Below are 25,891 nucleotides of genomic sequence, written 5' to 3'. Positions count from 1 at the left end.
TATTAGAATGGATTAAAAAAAAAAAAAAAAAAAACAAGACCCATCGATATGCTGCCTAAAAGAGCTTCATTTTATTTTAAGATTTTATTTATTTATTTGACAGAGAGAGAGCACAAGTAGGCAGAGCAGCAGGCAGAGGGAGAGGGAGAAACAGGCTCCCCACTGAGCAGGGTGCCCTATATGGGGCTCAATTCCAGGACCCTGGGATCATGACCTGAGCCGAAGGCAGAAGTTTAACCAACTCAGCCACCTAGGCGCCCCTTGACATCCATTAGCATGATAGATGGTTCTCCATCTCCTCACTTTCCATCTGCAGGTGTCTTTAGCTCTAAAATGAAGCTCTTGGGGCGCCTCTGATTTTAAAACAAAGATAGTAACAAGAGAAGGGCATTATATCATAATAAAGGGGTCTATCCATCAAGAAGATCTAACAATTATATTTATGCCCCCAACTTGGAAGTAGCCAAATATAGAAATCGATTAATAACAAACATAAAGAAACTCAATAATACAATAGTAGTGAGGTATTTTAACAGCCCACTTACAGCAATGGACAGATCATCTAAGCAGAAAATCAACAAGGAAACAGTGGCTTTGAATAACACTCTCGACCGGATGGACTTAACAGATATATTCAGAGCATTTCATCCTAAGGAAGCAGAATACACATTCTTTTTGAGTGCACATGGAACATTCTCCAGAATAGACCACACAATGGGTCACAAATCGGGTCTCAATGGGTACAAAGAGACTGAAATCATACCATACATATTTTCAGACCACAACACTATGAAACTTGAAGTGAACCACAAGAAAAATTTGGAAAGACTTCAAATACATGGAGGTTAATGAGCATCCTACTAAAGAATGAACGGGTTAACCAAGAAATTAAAGAATAATTTAAAAAATAGATGGAAGCAAATGAAAATGAAAACACAACAGTCCAAAACCTTTGGGATGCAGCAAAGGCAGTCCTCAGATGGAAGTATATTGCAGTACATGCCCACCTCAACAATCAAGAAAAGTCTCAAATACACAATGTAACCTTACATCTAAAGGAACTAGAAAAGGAACAGCAAATAAAGCCTAAAGCCAGGAGAAGAAGGAAATAACACAGATTAGAGCAGGCATAAACGATATGGAAATTTAAAAAAAGAACAGAACAGATTAACAAAATAAGAACTATTTAACAAAGTAGTGGAAGTCTTAGCCTCAGCAATCAGACAACAAAAAGAAATAAAAAGCATCCAAATTGGCAAGGAAGAAGTCAAAGTTTCCCTACTTGCAGACAACATGATACTCTATGTAGAAAACCCAAAAGACTACACCAAAAAATTGCTAGAACTGATACGTGAATTCAGCAAAGTCACGGGATATAAAATCAATGTGCAGAAATCTGTTGCATTTCTATACACCAATAATGAAGCAGCACAGAAGAAATCAAGGAATCCATCCCATTTTCAATTGCACCAAAAACAATAAAATACCTAGGAATAAACCTAACAGGTAAGAGTTCTGTACTCTGAAAAATATAGATCACTTATAAAAGAAAGTGAAAAGGACACAAAGAAATGGAAAAGCATTCCATGCTCATGAATTGGAAGAACAAACATTGTTAAAATATCTACACTACCCAAAGCAATCCACACATTTAATTCAATTCCTATCAAAATACCACCAGCATTTTTCACAGAGCTAGAACAAGCAGTCCTAAAATTAGTATGGAACCAGAAAAGATCCCAAATAGCCAAAGCAACTCTGAAAAAGAAGAACAAAACTGCTGGCATCATGATTCCACGCTGTAGTACAAAGCTATAGTCATTAAGACAGTATGATACTGGTACAAAAACAGACACATAGATCAATGGAACAGAAAACCCAAAAATGGATCCACAACTATACGGTCAACAAATCTTTGACAAAGCTGTAAAGAATACCCAACGGAAAAAAGACAGTCTCTTCAACAAGTGATGTTGGGAAAACTGGATAGCAACATGCAGAATGAAACTGGACCATTTTCTTAAATCATACACAAAAATAAACTCAAATGGATGAAAAACCTAAATGTGAGGCAGGAAACCATCAAAATCCTAGAGGAAAACACAGGCAGAAACCTCTTTGACCTTGGCCATAGAACTTCTTACTAGACATGTCACTACAGGCAAGGAAAACAAAAGCAAAAATGAACTACTGGGACTTCCTCAAGATAAAAAGCTTCTACACAGTGAAGGAAGCAATCAACAAACCTAAAAGGCAGCCTACAGAATGGGAGAAGATATTTGCAAGCAATATATCTGATAAAGGGTTAGTATCCAAAATCTATAAAGAACTTATCAAACTCAACACCCAAAAAAACAATCCAATTAAGAAATGAGCAGACATGAATAGACACTTCTCCAAAGAAGACATCTGGGGGCACCTAGATGGCACAGTAAGCATCCAACTCTTGGTTTTGGCTCAGGTCGTGATCTCAGGGTTGTGAAGTCAAGCCCCACATTGGGCTCCACACTCAGCCAGGAGTCTGCTTCTCCCTCCCTCTCTCCCTCTGTGCTCTCTCTCTCTCTCTCTCTCTGTCTCTCAAAAATAAATACATCTTTAAAAAATAAAAAATAAAATTTTAAAAATTTAAAAAAATTGAAATCTTGCCATTTGCAATGATGTGGATGGAGCTAGAGTGTATTATGCTAAGCAAAGTAAGTCAGTCAGAGAAAGACAAATACCAGATGATCTCACTCATATGTGGAATTTAGGAAAGAACACAGATGAACATATGGGAAGGAGGAAAAGAAAAAAAAAAGAGAGAGGAAAACAAACCATAAGAGACTCTTAACAATACAAAACAAACTGATGATTGATGGAGGTAGGTGGATGGGGGATAGGCTAGCTTTGTGATGGGTATTAAGAAGGGCACTTGTTATGGTGAGCACCAGGTGTTGTATGTAAGTGATGCGTTACTGAATTCTACTCCAGAAACCAATACTGCACTAAATGTTCACTAACTAAAATATAAATTAAAAGATTTTAAAAATTTTAAATTAAAAAAAAGTATTGTGCCTGGAAGTTATGGGGGGAGGGTAAAGATAAGTAAGAGTAGCCACTAGCTAAGGACGAATTGATCCTGGAAGACAAAAGGTTGGCTCCCTTGCCTCAAAGGGAGACAACTCCTGTGCCATTCATTGTCCAGAGCTCCCTGTGGGATCAGGAAGAGATAGACTTCAGATCAGCACTGTCCAATAGAAAATTAATGTGAGCCACATACACAATTTAAAATATTTTAGTAGCTACGTTTTTTCAAGTATTAACAGTGAGAAACATGTTTAAACATTAAAATGTAAAAAGAATAGGTAAAATGAATTTTTTAATTATATTTTGTTTTACCAAAATATTCAAAATATATTATTTCAACATGCAATCAATATATAAGTTATTGGGATATTGTACATTTTTTCATACTAAGTCTTTGAAATCTATTCTGTATTCTACTTTTAAATCTCAATTCAGATGCTAATTTTCATCAAATACTTGATCTATATTAAGATTTCATCAAATTTACAGTTGAAAAAGAACATCACGTATCCATATTTCAAAGCTTTCCAATAACTGATAATGTATCAGTTTTTAAGATTTAAATTATAATTAAAATTCACAATTCAGATCCTCAGCCATACTTACCACACTTTTTGCTAGTGCTTGCCATACTACAGTGCAGCTTTAGCTCAGCTTCTTCCCTGCCTTATCCTGATTCCTTCAACCCCTCATAGGTTTCACACAGGACTCCTTCAGTAAATCACTTGTACAAGAACCCTTATCTTAGGTTATACTTCTGGGAACCCACCCTATCTATATAGACTGTAATCAATTCCCCTCTTGGAGATTTGCAATACAACCTAGTATTTTAAAAGCATTAACTGAGAAATTCTCTGGTAAAGAACTCTGTTTAAAAATTTAAATCCAGAGTTCTATAAATTTATTTAACTGCTTTTTCTCCCAGAAGAGCTCCTAGAATCTCCAGGAATACTAGTTTTCAAGGAGCACAGTTTGAGGCTGTACTGGAGCATTATTCTCAAGCAATTCCAAAGATACCTGGAGGGTTAAAACTAACATATATTAAATGACAGCAAAAACAAAGGGAATACATATACACAATTACCAGTCAACAAGTATTTCTTGAATATAGTATCATGAAAGGAGTCCCAACTCTGCCAACTAACTGGGTGACCTCAAGCAAGTCATATTTTCTTTCTAGATTTAGGTCTCCCCAACTATACAATAAAAATAATAATAATAGTTACTTCACAGGGTTATAGTGGGGAGTAATGTCTGTATCCACTACTGTGATCAATGCTTTATATACAGTATCTCATTAAGACACATAAATAGTAATAATTACAGTTGTTGTTATCATCATCACCATTAGAAAGGCACTGTGGAGACGTAACCTATCTTCTTTATAATAATGCCAGATAAATCTTCCTTAAGCACAGACCTAGTCCTGTCACTGTCTTGACTCAAAAATTTCCTTTGGTGCTCCAGCATCTTTATCTTGCTATTCAAGGACCTCTCAGGTCTACTTACAAATCTACCATTACAAATTGATTTCCCATTTTGCTTTCCATGCATTCCATGCAATGATCAGTCTTTGAGGAATTCCAACATTAGAGGACCATTTAGAAAAAGATGAACCAATAAGGAGATAGAGATGAAGTAGCCAAAGAGATAAAGAGGGAAAATTAGGACTGTGTGGTTCTCTATTATTCAAGGAAACAGAGTATTTTAGAAAGAAGAAAATAATCAACTGTCTTAAATGTGCTAAGAGTTTCAAGTTAGTTAACAGTAGAGCTATAAAAGTTTGTAAAGGGCTTGTGAAAGAAGATGTTGAGTTCAGTTTACACATAAGTGTAAGGTAATACCTAAAAAGCCAAAGGGAACTACCTACTAAATGGTTAGAGCAATGGTGTTGACTATAGTGTGTATCACTTCTCACTAGGGAAGAAGGAAGTGGAGTGCCAACTCATGTGTTGAGCATCAAACATTCCCAAGGATGACCATTATTTGTGGAAGTGAGTTGAGCATGATTACCTATGTGTTAATGTAGAAAAATGATTGAAAAGCACTCAGAGTGCTTTTGGTAGTAGAGCTTTATATGAGAACTAAAAGTTGTCAACAAAGCAGTTATAATTAATATAATTAATATATTATATTATTAATATAATAATATAAATATAATAAAATAAATATAATTAATATAATAAAATCCTGAGAATGAAAAAGATACCCAAGGAAAAAAGAGAAGACAGAACAGAGGACCAAGACTAAGACTTAAGAAAAATCATAGTTAGAAGACAAGAGGGAAAGAAAGTGAATGAGGAAAGAAAAGGAGGGTGTGGAGAAGTAATAAGAGAATTTAGTGTGTAACAACCTGAAAAAGGAGAAAACAACAAATAGACCAAAGCAGAACAGAAAAGGTAAAACAGGATAAGTTTACAAAGAGAGTGGACTAAAGGAAATGGAATGTTTTAGTATCGTTGACACCCTGTGTTACATTAGTCTCAGGTGTGATCACACAGTGATTCAATATACATTATGCTATGCTCAAGTGTACACCACAATGTAGCTCACCACATCTGTCACCATACAATGCTATTACAATACCACTGACTTTTATTCCCACGACTTATTCATTCCATATCTAGAAGCCTGGATCCCCCACTCCCCTTCACCTATTTTGCTCATTCCCCACTCCCATCCCCCTGGCAACCATCAGTTTGTCCTCTGTATTTATAGGTCTGATTGTCCTTTATGTTTGTTTGTTTATTCATTTGTTTTGTTTTTTAGATTCCACATATAAATGAAATCATATGGCATTTGCCTTTCTCAGTCTGACTTATTTTACTTAGCATAACATCCTCTAGGTCTATCGGGAAATGGCATTTTTATTGAATATTTGCTAATCATCAAGCAGAGGCGAGCTAATATGTGTGATGAAAGAACCAGTGAAAAGGAATATGAATGAACAGACAAGAAAAAGAAGAAAACTATAGAAGAAAAGTCTCTCAAAAGAAGAGAAGACATAAATGAGGATCTAAGTAAGATTGAAAAGTTTTAAAGAGTAAGAAAGAACACCACTTCTTTGAAACTGAAGAAAAAGATGAGAAGAAAGAGTCAAGAACAGAAAATCTAAAAATTCTTGTTCCTGACCCTGAGAAACTGCCAACAGTTTAATGCACTCCTTAACACTAAAATATGCCTCAAAATAATAATGTTCAGAACTATCACCTGTGAGGATAAACTTCAGATCACTTGTCAGCACTACACTTACTCTGTTACCTTAGTACAGAGTGGTACCATCTCTCCAGCCATGAAGGAAAACAAAGTCATAACATATGCATCACATCTTTGATTTCAGACTCTTACCAGCTGAGATTTCAGTCCTTATTTTAGTTTCTATGACTCCTCACTTAACAAATCAATCTGTTCACATGCATTAAATCTTTACTCCTGTCTCTGAATTATACATCAGAGTAAATGGTATGTAGCTTACAGAATACCTCTTACTTTCAAAACTGACATTGCAGTTATTTTCTCAAATCAGCCTGTCTATATGTCCCAGGTCCAACATACCAAGTGATTGAAAGTGAGATGGCTGCACACACACATCAAGTACTATACTTCCCGCTGCCCACACAACACTTCAAGATGGGCGACACCAAGGAGTTAGCTGAGAATATCAAATGCACTATAAGAAAAGCCTGCTGCAGATTTTTCAAGTAAACACTAAGGGATGCCATGTTGAGTGTGTTCCAGCAATTAGTAGTTTACAAGCAATGTAGCTAATTAGCTCATCAGTCTTCAATGGAAGTGTTTCCATAAACATTCTGCCAGCTACAAGACACCATGCATGCATGTTAAAATGTGTTAGAACAAGAGTTCATCATCCCCTTTCAAATGAAGAATGAACTGCATCTCCTCAAGCACAATGTATTTGGTAGAAAGATTATTGTATTTGTGACTTTATGCTTATCTAAGAACACTCTTGAGATATAATAACAGTTAAATATACACAACATCAACATAGCAATAGATGGAAATAATGAGGCAGCAGCTGTTGCCTTTGAAACCATATATAGGCTGTGAGTAATTGGTGGTAAATACCAAACATTTTATCTAAGTCCTAACTGCAATGTTGTTGAGCAGAGTAGATGGAGCTGACCTGTTACTTAGGGACAGTTAACTAAAAATGAACTGCTATTTTCTCTTATAAATAAATGTTCAATACAGCTGAGATTTAAAAGATAAGATCTTTCAACACAGGTGACCCAAAATGACACCAGTAAATTTTTTAAATCTCTATTTTCCCTGGGATACATTTTTTTCCCTTAAACAAAAAAAAAAAAATGCATTGAATAATCAGGGAGGCAATAGGTAACATTTTAAAAGTTCAATATTGGAAATTCTATAATAGCATTTGTTGTTTAAGTAAGTACCCAAGTATACTGATAGGAAGATTTATTACACTTCCAAGATACCATTTTCCAGGAATAATTGTTTCTAGAAGTAATCATTTTCTCTGACTACTATGGATGATAGTAAGTCTTGATTTCTAATTCCTGTTGGAAAAAAAGTCTATAAACCTAAGGTCTTACAAATCATGAAGATGAAGAACTATGGAAATGTATAAAGAGGGATAAATTTTTTAAATACCCTGAATACATGTATTATGCACGTAACAAATTGTGCATTTTTCAATACAAATGTTTACTTCTCACCAGGGAGGGGACAGTCCCTTAGGCACTAGTCATACCACCTACCCTACTAGAAATACTCATGAGCCATGCGAAGTGGGGCAAGCTGTCAGCTGCTACTGGCCCAAGCTTTACAAACATACGGTTGGGAGGCTCCTGCATTAGCAGCCTAAATAGCACAGCATTTCTTTTAGTATAAAATGCCATAGCCCCGTATTTGGGAAGAAGAGCTATAGTTAGAGGGCCCTAATGGATTCAAAAATCTCCTCATTAATCTTCCTAGCCCTCCAACTGGCTCATAATAGCCTTGGTGGAGGCCCACAATTAAAAATAGATGGGGAAGTATGTTAGCAAAGGCAGGATTCCAACGAATTCGCAAGCCCTCTCCCACTTGACATACATCAACATGAAGCCAACAGTACATGTTTCCAATTGCTGGCTCTGGTAGTAATAACTACCAAGACTGCTGGTGTTAAACTGCACATTCCAGAGAATTCATACCAAAGTATACGGAGGTTTGATTAGTGCTATGCTACACCTGTGCAGGCATCTTGGCTTGTCTGGGCAGTAGACAAAAATGTTGAACTTTAATCTTTCTCTAAACACTCTTGAAATCTCAAATTAATTATGCCTTTATACCTTAAGGAAGGCATATTTTTATATTTATTTTATAATTTATCCTTGAACAACACAGGTTTGACCCATGTAGGTCCCCTTATAAGGTGGATTTTTTGTATATAGTATAGTACTATAAATGTATTTTCTCTTCCTTATGATCTTCTAAATAACATTTTCCTTTCTCTAGTTCATTGTAAGAATACAGTGTACAATATGTATAACATACAAAATATGTGTTAATCAACTGTTTATGTTATCAGTAAGCCTTCTATAGTAGGCTATTAGTAGTTAAGTTCTGGGAGAGTCAAAAGTTATACACGGATTTTTGACTGCACGGGGGTCAGCATCCCTAACTCACGTATTGTTAAAGGTCAACAATATGTCACTAGGAATCTAAAAATGTATAGGTATTATGATAAAGCAGTTAGTGTTTGCATGAGAAAACTATTAACATTATGTTTAAATGTTCAAAGGAAAAAGAATCTGATACCCATTAAGAATTAAATCTGTTTACTTGTTTACTACCTGTCTTCCCACTAAAATATCAGCTCTATGAGGGCAAGCCTTGTCTGCCTAGTTCACTTCTGTGAGCCTAGCACATAGAACAGACCCTGGCCTAGACAAAGGTTTCAATAAATATTTAATTTTTTTTTAATAAAAGAGAAAGAAATGCAAGTCTCTAAGAAAAGACAGGCTAGACACAGACCACATCTTCCTATCAATTTATATATGTACTCACCTATACTCATATGGGAGAGAGTCGTCTTTCCCTACTTAGTGGTAAAACAAAGGAAAATGGAAGTTGAGAGTCACTATTTTATTTCCCCTCATATGTGCTTCGACAGCCTTTGAGATATACAAGGCATTTACCAGACATTATTACAACTGTTTACACGTCTATTTACCCCAGTAGACTATTAATACCTAGGATACATCTTATTTATTTCTGTATTTCCAGGGCCCAAAATAAAACCAAATTCAGATACCAAATATTTAACCAAAATAGGTAAATATTAGGCAAATGCTGTAAATATTAACAAATGTTTACAAATGAATAAAGGACTTAAGAGTCTAAATATGGTTTCTTTTGTAATCTTCTCTCTCTCTTAATGATACCTTAGTGAAATACTGACTATTCACTTCCTTTCTACAACCCTTCTCTCTCATAGTAAGCCCATATTTTGTTTGAGATTGGAACAAACTCTGAACCAGGTTTATTTAATAGTCCACATAATTTTTGTCCTTTTCCTTTTTTAATCAAAGCATTGAAAAAAACACAAAAGAATGTCTTTTTTTTTTTTCCAGTTGTAATTCAAATCTGTAATTCCATCTAATTTTTTTTTTACTAGCTGAAGGCAAAAGCTAAAGCCAGGATAATTGAGAAGACTACCCACTGTAGGGATCTCACAGTACCACTAAATTACATGTAAAGCAAATTTCAACCTAGTTTCCTCTACAACTTTAAATTCAGCTGACAAATCTTTAAGAATTTTGCTAAACCCAGATCAATACTTACCTTCTTTTCCAAACAACAAATAATGTTTATGAATAGAAAGAATATATATACACATACAGACATATATTTATATACACATTTGTTACAATTCCCTGTTCTTTGCAATTTCATGTATGAACAGCAAACGCCATACACTGTATCATATCACTTTTGTAAAATTAGTTTCTCACATAAGCCAAATAAAGTACCATAATCTTACATCATAAGGGATCCCAAAGCAACAGACCATGTGTGTTTGCATGTGTCAAATATTTTCTTCTTTTTAAAAATAACCACCCAAATGTTTCATTTCAGAGATAATACCTGAACAAGTATCAATCTAAAAAAGTCAACTGCATTTCAATGCACCAACAACACCAGAAATATAATTGATTTGAGTCCAGAAACATACCCACATATATCTGAAACTTTGGCATTTAACAAAAGTGACATACCCAAACCGTTTTTCAAAGTAGTTGTACCAATTTACACTCCACCAAGAAATGTATAAAAGATCCTGTTACTTCAAAGTCTTTCTGACATGTCAGACTTTTTAATTTCTGCCAATTGAATTGCATAAAACGGTACCTCATTTGCATATATCTGACCACCAGTGAAGCTGAATGTCTATTTTTTTTTATTTTTTTAAAGATTTTATTTATTTATTTGACAGAGAGGGACACAGTGAGAGAGGGAACACAAGCAGGGGGAGTGGGAGAGGGAGAAGCAGGCTTCCTGTGGAGCAGGGAGTCCGATGTGGGGCTCGATCCCAGGACCCTGGGATCACAACCTGAGCCGAAGGCAGACGCCCAATGACTGAGCCACCCAGGTGCCCCTGAATGTCTCTTTACATTTTCACTGGTGTTTATTCCTCTGTAAAATTCTTTTTATGCCCATTTTTCTTTTGCTTTTCTTATTGATTTGTGTTCTTGTGATTATCCTGTTGTGTTTAAGTCAGTATTTTCCCCAACTGTGTCTTTTCATTTTCTTTAAGAATTTTTTGATGTAAGACAGTTAATTTTGATATAATAAAATACATTAGTCTTTTCTTTATAGTTTTTTGTTTCATGTTTAATAAACCCTGTTATACATCCAAAGCCTTAAAATATTCATCCTATTTGTAATGAGTTTTTAATATTTGCTTTTGATATTTAGATCCTAAATCTACCTGGAGTTGATGTTCTGTACATGATTATGAGAAAGCAAATGGCAGAAAGACTGAATAAGAGAGAGAGAAGTCAAAAGAAAATGGCAGCTGAGAGAAGGAGAAACTGGGGAGAGAATTCTTCCCCCCTTCAGAAAGTCAGAGAGAGAAAATTAGAGTTCTCATATCAGTGAGGTCATATGATACATGTCTTTCTCTGATTGACTTATTTCACTCAGCATAATACCCTCCAGTTCCATCCACGTCGTTGCAAATGGCACTGATATGAGGAATTCTTTATCTCAGGAAACAAACTGAGGGTTGCTGGAGTGGTGGGGGGGTGGGAGGGATGGTGTGGCTGGGTGATAGACATTGGGGAGGGTATGTGCTATGGTGAGCGCTGTGAATTGTGTAAGACTGTTGAATCACAGACCTGTACCTCTGAAACAAATAATACATTATATGTTAAAAAAAAAAAAGAAGAAGAAGAAGAAGAAGATAGCAGGAGGGGAAGAATGAAGGGGGGGAAATCGGAGGGGGAGATGAACCATGAGAGATGATGGACTCTGAGAAACAAACTGAGGGTTCTAGAGGGGAGGGGGGTGGGGGGATGGGTTAGCCTGGTGATGGGTATTAAAGAGGGCACGTTCTGCATGGAGCACTGGGTGTTATACGCAAACAATGAATCATGGAACACTACATCAAAAACTAATGATGTAATGTATGGTGATTAACATAACATAATAATAAAAAATAAATAAAAAATAAATTGGAGTTCTAAGTCTGCCTAAGAGGAAATCCAAAATATCTCATACTTTCAATTCAGACTTTTGAGGTGCTACACCCAAGAATAACAGCTAGCCAAAAATAGACCAACTTTTAAAAATTAATCCTACAGCGGCGCCTAGGTGGCTCAGTCTTTAAGCGTCTGCCTTCGGCTCAGGTCATGATCCCAGGGTCCTGGGATCGAGCCCCACATTGGGCTCCCTGCTCAGCGGGAAGCCTGTTTCTCCCTCTCCCACTCCCCCCTGCTTGTGTTTCCTCTCTTGCTGTGTCCCTCTGTCAAATAAATAAATAAAATCTTAAAAAAAAATTAATTCTACAATTTGTCATGCAAAATGCTCAGCATCCAATCAAAAATTATCCAACAGATAATAGAAACAAACATATAAGAAAGCCATATATTTATACAGAAATTAGCTGTAATTGAGATGTTCACGAGAAATAATGGCAAGATGAAAATTTCAGCAGGGAATTGGAATTTGGAAAGAAATTAGAGAAATGAAAACTATTTCTATTTCCATAGAAATGGAAACTATTTTTAAAAAAACAAATGGAAATTCAAGAACTAAAAATGTACAGTAACTAATGTAAAAAGTTCACTGGACAGACTTAAAAACAGACTGGAAAAAGCAGAGCAAAAGTGTCGTAAATCTAAAGACAGATACAAAGGGGTGCCTCGGTGGCACAGGTGGTTGAGCGCACAACTCTAGGTTTTGCTCAGGTAGTAATCTCATGGTCATGAGATTGAGCCCCACGTCAGGCTCCATGCTCAGCAGAGTCTGCTTGAGATTCTCTCCCTCTCCCTCTCCCTCCCTCCCTCTCTAAAACATAAATCTTTGCGGGATGCCTGGGTGGCTCAGTTGGTTAAGCATCTGCCTTCAGCTCAGTTATGATCCCAGAGTCCTGGGATCGAATCCCACATCGGGCTCCTTGCTCAGTGGGAGGAGCTTCTCCCTCTGCCTGCAGCTCCCCCTGTTGTGCTCTCTCTCTGGCAAATAAATAAATAAAAGCTTTAAAAGTAAATAAATCTTTTTAAAATAAATAAATAAATAAAAGATAGACATAAAATTAACACCTATTAAAGTACCATTTTACAATACCACAAAAATGAATTACATGTTTCTGAATCAGAAGATTCATTACTATTAAAATGTCAGGTCAGTACAAATTGATCTGTAGATCCAATATAATCCCAATCAAAATCCCAGCAGGCTTTTTTGTAAAAATTAAGAAGCTGATTCCAGAATTTCTATGGCAGTGCAAGGGACCTAGAATTACAAAATCAAGATAATTTTTATTTTAACACTTACTCTGAGGTACACTAATCAAGACCACATGTTATTCATATAAGGGTAGACATACTAATCAATGAAACAGAACAAAGTTCCCAAGTAGACACACAGATAATGGTCAACTGATTTTCAAAAACAGGTGCAAAAGAAATTCAATTGAGAAAGTAATTTTTTTCAAAAGCTATACTAAAACAATTAAACTTCCATATGCATCCACATAATACTGGATCAACTGAATTCCCATATGAAAAAGAAAATGAATCATGACCCCTAACTCACACCATCCATAAAAATTTATTTCCAGGTAGACTGTAATGGCAAAACAATAAAGCCCGTAGATGATTACATATGAGAATATCTTCTTGACTTACAGTAGGCAAAGTTTTTTTAACAGAACAGAAAAATCCCTATCCATAAAGGAATAAAATAATTAAATGTAATTTATCAAAATTACTTCTAAATATCAAAAATGTTTAATATAATTAGAGAAGATATTTTTAATATCCACCACTAACAAAAGACTCATATCTAGAACACACAAAAAGTCATCAGAGAAATAAAAATTAAAACTACAGTGGAAAACTACTACATACACTTGAATCAAAAACACTGACTCTTGCTAACACCAAGTTAGTAAGAATGTAGAGCAACTGGAATTCTTATACATTACTATTTAGAGTGTTAACTAGAAAATCTACTTCAGAAAACTGTTTGGTAAAATCTATTAAAGCTGAATGTATACCTTATGACCTAGTGATTTCACCCTAAGTATAACCAGCAGGAAAGTCTACACTCAGGCACCAAAAGTAATGCACAAATATGTACACAGCAGCACTGTTCATTAAGGCCAAAACCTGTAAAAACTCAACTGTTCATCAATCTAACATGGATAAATAAATTATGATCTATTTATCAATGAATTGAATGAACTACTACATGTTGAGATCTCACAAACACAACGTTGAGCAAAAGAAGCCAGACTCAGGAGATATACTATATAGATCCTACTTATGTAAAGTTCAAAAGAGGCAAAAAACTAACCTATGTAATAACCTAGGATAATTGTTACCATTGAGGTAAAGAAGTGATAACTGTTTGGAGGCACAAGGGGTGCTTCTAGGATTCTGCTAAGTTTCTATTTCTTGATCTGAGTGGAGGTTACATTGTGCGTTTACAATGTGAAATTGTACTGTGTTGTTCACAATAATGTATGCACTTTCCTGTATTTCTTATTCTCTGTAAACAATTAAAAAACCTTAAATATAGCCAACTGTGTGACTTAGAAGCAATGTCTGTACATTGCAGGGGTACAGGACAGGCTATATGAGGGTAGCATACATACCAAAGGCAAAACATGTAGTCCAAACATTATAAACAATTCTCAGCTAATTCCTAACTAATTGTTATGTAAATATTCTAAAACTAAATAAAATACGGGGTTTAATACTTTGCCATTGTACAGATGTAAGTATAGGAGTAAGCTGTAAGATCATGAGTGAAAAATAAATCATCACTATGTGGGCCACCTTTGCTGGATTTCTACAGTTCTACCCACAGATGACCTTTCCTTTCACCATTTTTCCTTAATACTATTCATGTCCTTATCTTCCATAGGCAAATTCTTTAGGTAATCAAATGCCCACATTATTTATCACTTCAGGTCTCTAACTAAAGCCACTAAAGTCAGTAAAACAGAATAAAACAGAATCCTGTTGTAATGCTACATAAATTACAGTCTCTAGTAGAAGAAGAAATTTTCTAAATTAGTCTCAATTCTTCTTGAAAATAAGTCAATAAATACACAAATAAAAATATCTTCTACCTCCAATATTTTTTCACTTTCCCAAATACTTTGAACTTATTATTTGCTCTTCATTCGTCCTTTATAGTATGCCACTGGACAAAGCCCTTAAAAAAAGGGCAGGAAACTAAAATATGTTTCTAGTATCAAAGAGTTGCTTGAATCAGAATTCATTCTCCTGATACTTCAGCTCCACCACTGAGCTAAAATTCCTTCCAAGTTTTTCAGAACAGTGCTCTCACTGTTACTATCTCTGCTATCCATAGGATAAGCATTGGCCATTCCCCAAATTCCAGAACCATTTGCCATTTCACTGCCTTCCTCCCACACTCAAGTGGCAAGAGTTCAATTTGGCAGTTTGTCAAAAAGAATCAGAGTACAAAGCACTTGGTGATTTTTAACCAAATGTTGTTGTGTATACAGCATATGCCATATATATCACATAATATGATTTCACACATTATAATAGAACACAGTGAAGGATATACGACATAATCCTAGAATCCAAATGTACTTCTCTTTGAGACCTTCTCTTTAAAATAATTTTCTTTTATTGAGCCAAAAGCCATTAACTTACTTTTTTTTAAAGACATACTATTTCATGGCAACTTATGCTATTACTGTTCCCTAAGAATGACCAATGTCTTACATATTTTATTATTAGGTGTTTTATAAAAACTATGTTGTCAAATAGATCACATTATGTGACAAAAACAATACCAGAATAGCGTTCATATTCCTCACCAAAAGACTCAGCAAAGAAAGCATAAGAGATAATATGTTATAAATGCAAAGATAAAATCATTATAAAATTTTATAATATACAGTGACAAAATGATGCTCCAGTTTTTAAATTTATTTAACATTTACCAGGTGGTTATTATGTGTCAGGTATTGCTCTTCAAATAAGACCTGGTATTTGCCACGTTCAAGGAATTAAGAGTCTAGACTTACTGAACAAGTAAATTAATGTTTGGTGTATGAAGTAGTAAATCCTATGAAAGAGGGATGCTCAGGGTCTGTGGGGACACAGAAGAGGGACATCTAAATCAGCACTATGAGGTCAGTACACACTTCCTGGAAAAGACCTGGGTTAAGCTTTGCTGCAGTGAATAACTGGCTGAACGAGAGGGGTAATCCAGGTGAAGGGAGTAGCTGGTAACAGAAGTGCAGAGGCATAAGACAACATGGACCATTCAAGATACTTCAAGTTCTTGTTTGGAGGAAAGTTTGAGAGGGGGACAGAACTGGGAAATGAGAAGGGAGAGAATGGCAGAAGCCCAATTATGAAATGCTGAGGGAGCTAGGTTTAGAAGTCTGAACTTGATCCAGAAAGACTGTCCCTCTAATCCTTCAAAAACTACTAAAAAGGATTTTAAGCAGCGAAGTAAAATGAGTATATTTTCATCTTTAAAAGATATATTTGGGGGCGCCTGGGTGGCTCAGTTGGTTAAGCAACTGCCTTCGGCTCAGGTCATGATCCTGGAGTCCCGGGATCGAGTCCCGCATCGGGCTCCCTGCTCGGCAGGGAGTCTGCTTCTCCCTCTGACCCTCCTCCCTCTCATGCTCTCTGTCTCTCATTCTCTCTCTCTCAAATAAATAAATAAAAAATCTTTAAAAAAAAAAAAAAAAGATATATTTGGCTCTGGTATAAGGTAAGGCTAATGCAGTAATCCTGAATTCAGGAGGCAACATTAGTAATGGAGAACAGGGAAAGATCTGAGAGACAAAAGGAGACAGAATTTTTTAAACTTAGAGACTAATTGGAAGAGAGGGTGAAATGAGAATGAAGAGTCTAAACTGACTTGGTGATACCAGAACAGAGAGGAAAGGACAAAGAGTGAGTCTAAGGTGGTAGGGAGCAAGGAGGAGTGATGAATTCATGTGAAATTATCTTGGGCATTATGTTTTCTTTATATTTTCTGAAGAGTCTCTATAAAATATAAATCATATATAAAATATATAACATATAAAAAATAACTCCTCTATATTTGACCTAAAGTTTATTGTAGCTAATATATTCATTTTAATTATTTAATTAGCAAACATTTCCTGATTTTCATGAAGTTATGTTGGGAAGAGAAATATCTGAATACCTCAAGTCTCTTTCACAAAGCCAAAGAGGAATATTTAAGTTTTCTTAACCTCTCAAAATAGTTCCTTGCAGCAAGCTGATACATAAATAGGACAGTTCTTTTAAAAACAGACTGCAAATGAGACTTACATTCATTAGAAAACTGTTGAATTATCATAAGTAAATACAAAAATGTATTCTTTCATTTTATGATATTAACATAGCAACAACATGGGTTATACACAGTTTATGCGAAGCATTTCTTTTTAAGTTTAGGAAATCTAAACCTCTAGAAAATCGAAAAATAAAATGTATTCCTGAGTGGTCAGGTCTGTAATTTATTATCTCCAACTATTAACAAGGAACTTGATTATTTATGTATGGGAAAATACACCTTTAGCTTCATTAGTCATTTCTCATTATATCTATGACAAAACAGGATACACTTCTCTTTGCTTATTATGGATAAACTATGGCATGTGAGGGGAAGAAGGGGCCTGCAGGGACTGAAAAACCGAAGGAAAGAACCAGGAATAGTACTCTGAGCCTTAGAGCTGTCTAATGAGCCACTCTGCCTCCCACAGCTAGCTCCTCAGAGCTGTACAAAAGACTAATAAACTCAAGTCAACAAAAACAAAACCCTCCAAATCTAATTCCATAACTAACACCCTAAGAACACACAGTTTGCTCCCAACCAGAATTAGAGTACTTACTTTCTTTGCGAACTTCCTCAAGTGCAGTAGTAAGCTCTTCCTTTAAAACTGTGGCTTCCTGGGCAATCTTCTCTCCCTTGTCTAATAAATTCCAAGTTGCTTCCTCCACAGAAGCTAGGAGGACTCTGGCTCTTTTTGAACGTCCTTTTTTCCTGTTGGAAGGATTCTGGGGACAATTTACAAGTGTAGTAACCTAAAATTGGAAAAATACAAGCCACTCATTAGACATATGAGAACATAGTCCTGGGACATCACAGCCCAGAACAAAAGGAAGTATTTCATAGTAACATGATTTATTCCCAGTACTATTGGTACGCCCTCATAAGTCAAGTCAAGGCACTAAGAGTAATAGTATCAGCCACTATGGAATTTCCAACTAAAGGTAAAAAGGAAAGAAGGAAGGAGGTAAGAAGGAAGAAAGGGAGGACAGGAAGAAAGAAGAGCCACAGAGACTGAAACTTATCAAGTTTTATTATTGAAACAATGCAGTATATATATATTATATGTATTTTAACGTATGTATAAATATCTATACATACTAATTATTTATATCACTTTGTAGCCAGCAGTCTATATTAAGAGGGAGCAAAATCAGCATAATTAGGTCAGTAAGTATTATTCTATTTAGGCTGAGTATAGAGATTATTAATGTGGAGGGGGTACAGAACCACACTAAAACATAAAACACTGGTTACCTCAGAGGGACAAAACCCAAATTATTACTATGACCTACCTATTGGTCCTTTGTAACCTCTCTTACCTGTCTCCTACACTCTCCCCTAACTCCTCAGGCCTCTGAAACAGGTCTTGTTCAAAGTCTCCTATCAAGAGGACTTTCTTGACTACCCCATCCCCACCTTCTCTCACTATGTCCCCTCACCCCACTTTATATTTGCTCAAAACACTTACAGAACCTGATTTTTTTGTTTATACATTTATTTCATGCCCCCAATACTAAAATGTAAACTCCATGAAAGCAGAAAATGTGGTTTTCTCTCCAGCACCCAGAACAACGCACAAAGTAGGTGTCCAATAAATATTTATTATATAAATGGCTTAATGAATGGGGTAGTTGAAAGGGACTTTTTTTTTTAAGATTTTTATTTATTTATTTAACAGAGAGAGAGAGCACAAGTAGGCAGAGCGGCAGACAGAGGGAGAGGGAGAAGCAGGCTCTCCGCCGAGCAGGGAGCCCGATGCGGGCCTCGATCCCAGGACCCTGGGATCATGACCTGAGCCGGAGGCAGCCGCTTAATGACTGAGCCACCCAGGCGCCCCTGAAAGGGACTTTTTAATCTCTATTATTTTGAATTGCCTGAATATGTTAATAATGAGCATTATTCCTTTTGTAAATTTGTTTAATATAAGAATAAACTAATGAGGGACGCCTGGGTGGCTCAGTCGGTTAAGTGTCTGCCTTCGGCTCAGGTCATGATCCCGAGTTCCTGGGACTGAGTCCCACATTGGGCTCCCTGCTTGGGGAGCCTGCTTGTCCCTCTCCGTCTTCCTCTGCCTGCCGCTCCCTCTGCTTGTGCGCACTCTCTCTCTGACAAATAAATAAATAAAATCTTTTTTAAAAAGAGAATAAACTAATGATAAACTAAAAACTTATTTAGAGATCAAAATTAAGCATCTGGGGCGCCTGGGTGGCTCAGTCAGTTGAGCGTCCATTCTTGATTTCGGCTCAGGTCATAATCTCAGGGTCATGAAGTTGAGCCCCATGTCAGGGCCCATGCTCAGCACGGAATCTGCTTGTCCATCTCCCTCTGCTCCTTCCCCCACTCACGCTCTCTCTCTCTCTCAAATAAACAAATAAATAAAACCTTTTAAAAAAAAGAAAGAAATTAAGCATCTGTATTTGGAAACTAAATCTCATACAAAATTACATTGTAAAAAATTTCCATTTCTTAATTAACCTTGAATCCCAATAATAAATATGGTTAACATTTTTATAAGCAAAGCTGGAAGATCCCCACTGTAGAGGAAGAAAAAAAAACTTGTATCCAGGGTTTAAAATGACAGACCTGATACTCCTGTGGAAAGCTAGAATCCTACATATCCTCAGATAGCCAAGGCTTATAACAATCATGCACCACATCCTTGACAATGTACTATACATAACCCTTCTTGCTCTGTAGCACCTAGAGGTTTGGCTTGTTTATTGCTTATAAAGCACAACATATTTGTTTATTTGTATATCTGGACCCAGTTTTTTAACTAGGAACTGAGAAAGAACTTACAAGCTATGGGGGAAATATGTAGATAAAAATAATTTTTGTCTGCCCTTTCAAATTCTCCTCCTCCATCCAAGAGACCCTTTGCTTTATTCCAATTTTCTTTATTCTCATGTTCACAACCCAGAGTGCAGTACCTTGTAGCAAGTCTTTGTTTCCTCTCTCGGAAAATGAAAACAATCATATTATCCTATGACTGTATGAAGGTTAAATATGTAAAATGTCTTGTAAAATGCACAACATGACACAAATATTGGTTGACATTTAATGTGCATTTTCTAGTCCATTCCCCACATGGATACAGAAAATCTGTTATGGGATCCTTGTCAGAGGTGTTCTCTTGGGGGTACCCTCCTGTTGTTCTTGGGGCCCCCTGTGCTAAATGTGATGAAGTCAGTTAACAGAGCACTTTCTATATGTTTTGCAAACAGTCAAATAGAGCCACGTGTCTTTATTATTATATATTAAATAAAGATGGTAATATGCCTGACTTATTACATGGGTTTTCACATACTCCAAAAGGCAAATATCTCACTATTGTCCATCTAATTTATATATTCAGAGTTAAAAGATATTTGTTCAGATTAAGACAAATTATAGCACCTAGTTTAAAATCTTTGTTTAAAATGAAGAATAAGTATCATTGTCTAAATGTTCCTTCAGAATGTATTTTAAGTGCCACAATTCATGATGCTTCCCACTGAACATTCCTCTATTATTGTTCAGATCTCCATGCGCCAAATGTTTCCCACAGAATAGCCTGAGCTTTGAAATTAAAATGAGCATTCCAGAAATGCTTTGTTCCTTACAACAAATGCCAAAGAAGAAATGTGAAAAGAACACTGTATAAGAACACTGTGCCTCCATCAAAATAAATGCAATTGCAACCTGCAAGTTATTCACATTTATAAATCATTTATACCTATGTCTTCTTCTGAAATACCCCAATATAGTTATTTGATATTGATTAAAGTCAAGTGACACTTTCAATGATGTAAAGTACTTTACTCAGAAAGTAAAGATGGCTTGGTAATCCTGTGGGGAAAAAAAGGAAACTAAACTTTTTTTTTTTTTTTTAACTCCAACTTACCTATAGGATCTAACCAACTCCCCTCAGTGACTGTGACTCAAGATAACAGATGACTCTCACCAAAGGTTGGGAGTGCATTTGTTATCTGAAAAAGCCTCCCATCTCTTGAAGGAATATCAGCAATCAGTAAAAAATAGCTTTCAGTTATTCTGTAAAATAATTCCTATTCCCTCATTTTTTTTCAGTAGAAAATCAGTTCTATTTTTATAAGCAACACAAAAACTTTAGTTGGAATTTATAGCAAAGATGATTCTAATGTAAGTCCTAGTCTATGTCTTGCTAACCTTTCTTTTTGTCACTCATGCACAACCCTCCCCTTTTTCTCTTTCTCAGTCCCTCTCATTTAGAAAATTTATGGCTCCTCCAGGCTCTTAAAGAGCCTGGCTTCACTCACTTTTCTTTAGTCTGTAAATCTGAGCTAGGCTACAGACACATCTTCACACGTACATACAGGAATGAGCTCCCTATTGAAATGGTCCTACATTAGATACTTCAAATAATATGAAAAGAAGAAATCACCTGCTTTATTAATTCTTCACATTTAAATTCCATAAAACCAGGTATATTTTTAATGTTGTGTAATATTTATATACTAAAATTTATAGTACAAAAAAAAAACTTTTCTAATCTTTCCTAATTCAGGTGCTCCTGATGCTACAAAGATACTAATAATTAAATTGAGATGCTTAGTGAACCAAGCCATCAACTGTCATTATATAGAGCAACACTAGTGCACAATAGGAGCATTGCAGAATATGGCACGAGGTTTAATTTACTTTGATTTGTTGCATTAATACAACAATGGCTTTAGTACTTCAAATACTAGCTTTGTAGAAAGTCTTCTCTAAATGCCAAGTTGGGTTATTACATTTATATTCTATAATCATGTTCTTTCCCAATCTATTTTTTTAATTCTACTATCATTGTAGAATTAGAATAAAAAGGCCATGTTAATGCCATCTCTTCTCTTGTTTATTAGCTAAAACACTGAATTTTAACCTTCTCCAATAGCTCACAGGAAACTTCAGGGCTACTTTTGCTTCCTTGAGTTAATTTTTAACGTGTGAAATAAAATGTAAGACATTTAAGTCATATTAACTAGCTAAAAACTTCAGATTTCTGAAAGAAAGTAAAGGTAGAAAAATAAAACTGTCTATAGACAGCGGTCTACAGTAAAACCAGTGATCTTTTAAAGTAAAAGATATCCATCTACTCTTGGGAAGGGGAGGTCCCTTCTTCAAGTTATTGATAATTTCAACTGTTATTTACTTCCTACCAAAAACAACCTTCGTTGTGTTAACAAAAGTACTGTGGAAGATTGAAGTATTGAATCCAGCAAATGTATACCACTCAATTGACATTTAACACTCGCCTTAAACCAACTATAATCTTCTTTTAGATCATCTTAGGCCAATAAACACTTATTGAGCACATGTTATGTTCAAAACAATACCCTGGACATTTAGAAAATAAAGATGAGTAAGCTCCAGTATGGTGATGAGAGATACACAACTAACTGCAATATAAAGAGCAGACTGGCTGGGTGATGGACATTGGGAAGGGTATGCACTATGGTGAGCGCTGTGAATTGTGTAAGACTGATGAATCACAGACCTGTACCCCTGAAACAAATAATACATTATATGTTAATTAAAAATTTAAAAAAAATAAAAAGCAGAATGATAAACTGCTTAGACTTATAAATACAAAGAAAGTGCTATAGAGATGGCAAACATTCACAAGCATTAAGTAGGGCTTCCAAGAAGAGCCTTTAAGAACAGACAGTTTTCTACTAGAACAGATAGCAGGGAAAGAGAGCCAAGTGAAGGGAACCATGTGCAAAGGGGCGGAGATTGACATTATTTTTGTCTGAGTAGCAGATAATCAAGTTCGGCAGACTGTGGGGTAAAAACAGTCCTCCCCCATTTGTATATCTTACCTCAGGGACTGACACCTCTAAACTGAGGCAGAAATTCAGAGGCCATCTGGGCTACTCCCTCTCTCTTATCCTCCTCTCTGGGTACTTTAAAATGTCTCTTTAGGGGCGCCTGGGTGGCTCAGACGGTTAGGTATCTGCCTTTGGCTCGGGTCATGGTCTTGGGGTCCTGGAATCGAGCCCCACATCGGGCTCCCTGCTCAGCGGGGAGCTTGCTTCTCCCTCTCCCTCTGCCTCTGTCTGACACTCCCCCCTGCTTGTACTCTGTCAAATAAAAAATAAAAAATCTTTAAAAAAATAAAAAATAAAAATAAATAAAATGTCTCTTTAAAAGCTTTAGTTTCTGTCACCTCCTCTTCAGCCCAGGGCCACTGCTTCTCATAGCTGCTCTCTGGATAACTGCCCTAGCCTACACTCCTTCCATGCTATCCTCATGACACAGAAGCAGAGCCTCAATTTCAGTCCTATCCTTCACTCTGTCATTACAAAAAGTATATGCATCGATTCTGGCCTTCGTCACTGTCTCCACACCCATCCCACATTTCCATAGAGCCATCTTTCTACAGTGCAAATCTGAAATACTTGCACCAGCTTAAAATCCTCCAATGGCTCCCAGCTGCCCATAAGATAAAGTCTAAAGCATGGCCTGGATAAAGGCTAAAGCATGGTTTATAAGGCTATTTATGATCTTACTTCTGACTAAATTTCACTCCCATCTTCCATTTGTGGAGTTTGCCCACAAACTACTTATTAGGCCCAGAACAAGAAATGTTTGGCATCCTCAGCCTGGAACATTCCCCCAACCCACCCCACCACTCACAGCCCCTTATTTGTACCTCTCACACCACTCATTATAACATTTTGTAATGTTATACATATCACCTCCCCAGCTTTACCATGAACTTGATAAGAGCAGAGACCATGACTGACTCATTCCAAAAACCCAGAGCTAGCATACTGTCAATAATAAATAAATAGTGGTTTAGTTAATGAAAAGATGAATGAAACTCTAGATTTTAGAGACCTTAAGCCAAGAGCCATTATGTTGAATGATTTGCTCAGTTATAAAGAGAGTTGATAGCTAAGCCAAAATTAAAATTTAATTTCAGTGATAGCACATGGTAGTTTCCAGAAAAAGGAATTCCTTAATGCAGGATATTTTGTCATTTCCCATGTCTACTATCATAGAAAAGCAAGTCTCCATTCCTATACTTTATTTGAAGTCTGATCAGTTCAAAGTGATCTAGAATCAAGTATATACTTATATTGTCTTTTCTTTTCTGGCCAAAAAGAAGAAAAAAGACAGTTTACATAGTTCATTTTCAAACTATAAGTAAAAAGAACAGGCACGTGATTTTTATTACTGACTTTCACTTTTTTTATGACTTTTTTTTAAAGATTTATTCATTTATTTGAGAGAGAGAGTGCACACACACAAACACGGAGGGAGAGGGAGAGAAAGTCTTAAGCAGACTCCGGGGGCTCCATCTCATGATCCTGAGAACATGACCCTGAGGTCACGACCTGAGCCAAAACCAAGAGTTGGTCCCTCAACCGACTGTGCCACCCAGGCACCCCACTGATTTTCACTTTTTAATCCTTTTATTAGTTCGCCAGGTCTGCCATATAAAGTACTATAGAGTGGGTGGCTTACACAACAAAACTTATTTTCTCATAGTTCTGGAGACTGAAAGTCCAAGATCAAGGTGTCAACAGGGTCAGTTTCTTCTAAGGCCTCTCTCATTGGCCCGCACTCTTTTCATTACCTTCTCACTATGCCATGGTTTTCTCTGGGTGCAGGCATCCCTGGTATCTCTCTCTCTATGTCCTAATCTCCTTTGGCAAGGACACCAGTCATACTGGATTAGGGCCCACCTAAAGACCTCATTTTAACTTAATTACCTCTTTAAAGGCCCTATCTCCAAATACAGTCACAACCTGAGGTACTAAGGACTAGGACTTCAATGTATGAATTTGAGAGGGATACAATTCAGCCTATAACAATCATCACCACTAGTGACACAAAAAGCATAAAGCAACCATCATCTTTTAAAATACAATTTAGGGTTTTGTTTGTTAGATTAACAATACTGCTAGCCAAGCTATTACTTGGAGCTATTGAGCGATGATAACAAAAAACACGTCAATCCCTCTCCAATTCTACCAGCCCTCTGGCCACACAGATGGCATAACAAAGCAAAGAGATTTATACATCAAACACAAACAGCTGTAGCTAAATGTTCTAATCCAGGAAGTATACTTATTCCTGGAAAAAATATGAACTTAAACACAACCAGGAAGAGACCACACGCTAACACTAACATCAAATACTAGTTTCTTCCTGTTTTACTCAACTACTTGCCATCCAAAAACAAAACAAAACAAATCTGGACTCCACATTTCATTTACTCAACAAATATTGTTGGTGCACCTGCACTGAACCAGGAGGATATGTCAGTGAGCCTCATCCTACTGAGAAGAGAAAAGAGAATAAATAAATACATACATAATTGTGTAACATAATAGTGAGTATATTTGATATGTGCTATGAAGAAAGTGAAGAAGGGTAAGAGAACAGATATGTGATAAGGAAGGGCTAGTTAGATGTGGTATCAGAGAAGGCCTCCCTGATCGGGTAAAAAGGACCCCAAGGAAGTAGAAGAGTAAGACATTTGACTATCTGGAAGAACATATTCCAAATAGGAAACAGCAAGTACAAAGGCTCCAAAACAGAAGCTTGATTACTGTGTTCCAGGAGCAGCAGGAAGGCCAGAGGACCTACAGCTGAGTGAGGTAAGAGCATCAGAGATGAGGTCAGGCTGGCACTGAGGCACCAAATTGTACAGGCCTTATAGATCGCCATCAACACTCTAAATTCTATTCTTGTGATTGGGAGCTATTCAAGATTTTAGAACAGGAAAGGAACAAGATCTGACCTAAAATTTAAAAGGACCATTCTGTCTGCTCTA

The 25,891-nt window shown here is 36.3% G+C and overlaps 1 protein-coding gene across 2 annotated transcripts in view; it reads right to left on the bottom strand.

Moving 5' to 3' along the window:
• The window catches only part of CTNNA3 (catenin alpha 3), a 1,800,030-nt gene that overhangs the window by 1,662,300 nt on the left and 111,839 nt on the right, over positions 1-25,891 (bottom strand). For both annotated transcript variants that reach the window (XM_078077659.1, XM_078077660.1), the window contains one exon: positions 17,663-17,855. In XM_078077659.1, the coding sequence (XP_077933785.1) occupies positions 17,663-17,855 (193 nt within the window). The remainder of the gene's footprint in view (positions 1-17,662; positions 17,856-25,891) is intronic.

This window comes from Halichoerus grypus, chromosome 7 (genome assembly GCF_964656455.1).
Source record: "Halichoerus grypus chromosome 7, mHalGry1.hap1.1, whole genome shotgun sequence".
In the NCBI taxonomy this organism is placed as follows: Eukaryota; Metazoa; Chordata; class Mammalia; order Carnivora; family Phocidae; genus Halichoerus; species Halichoerus grypus.
The sequence above is the reverse complement of the archived record's forward strand: the minus strand, read 5'-3'. Positions and strand labels throughout refer to the sequence as shown.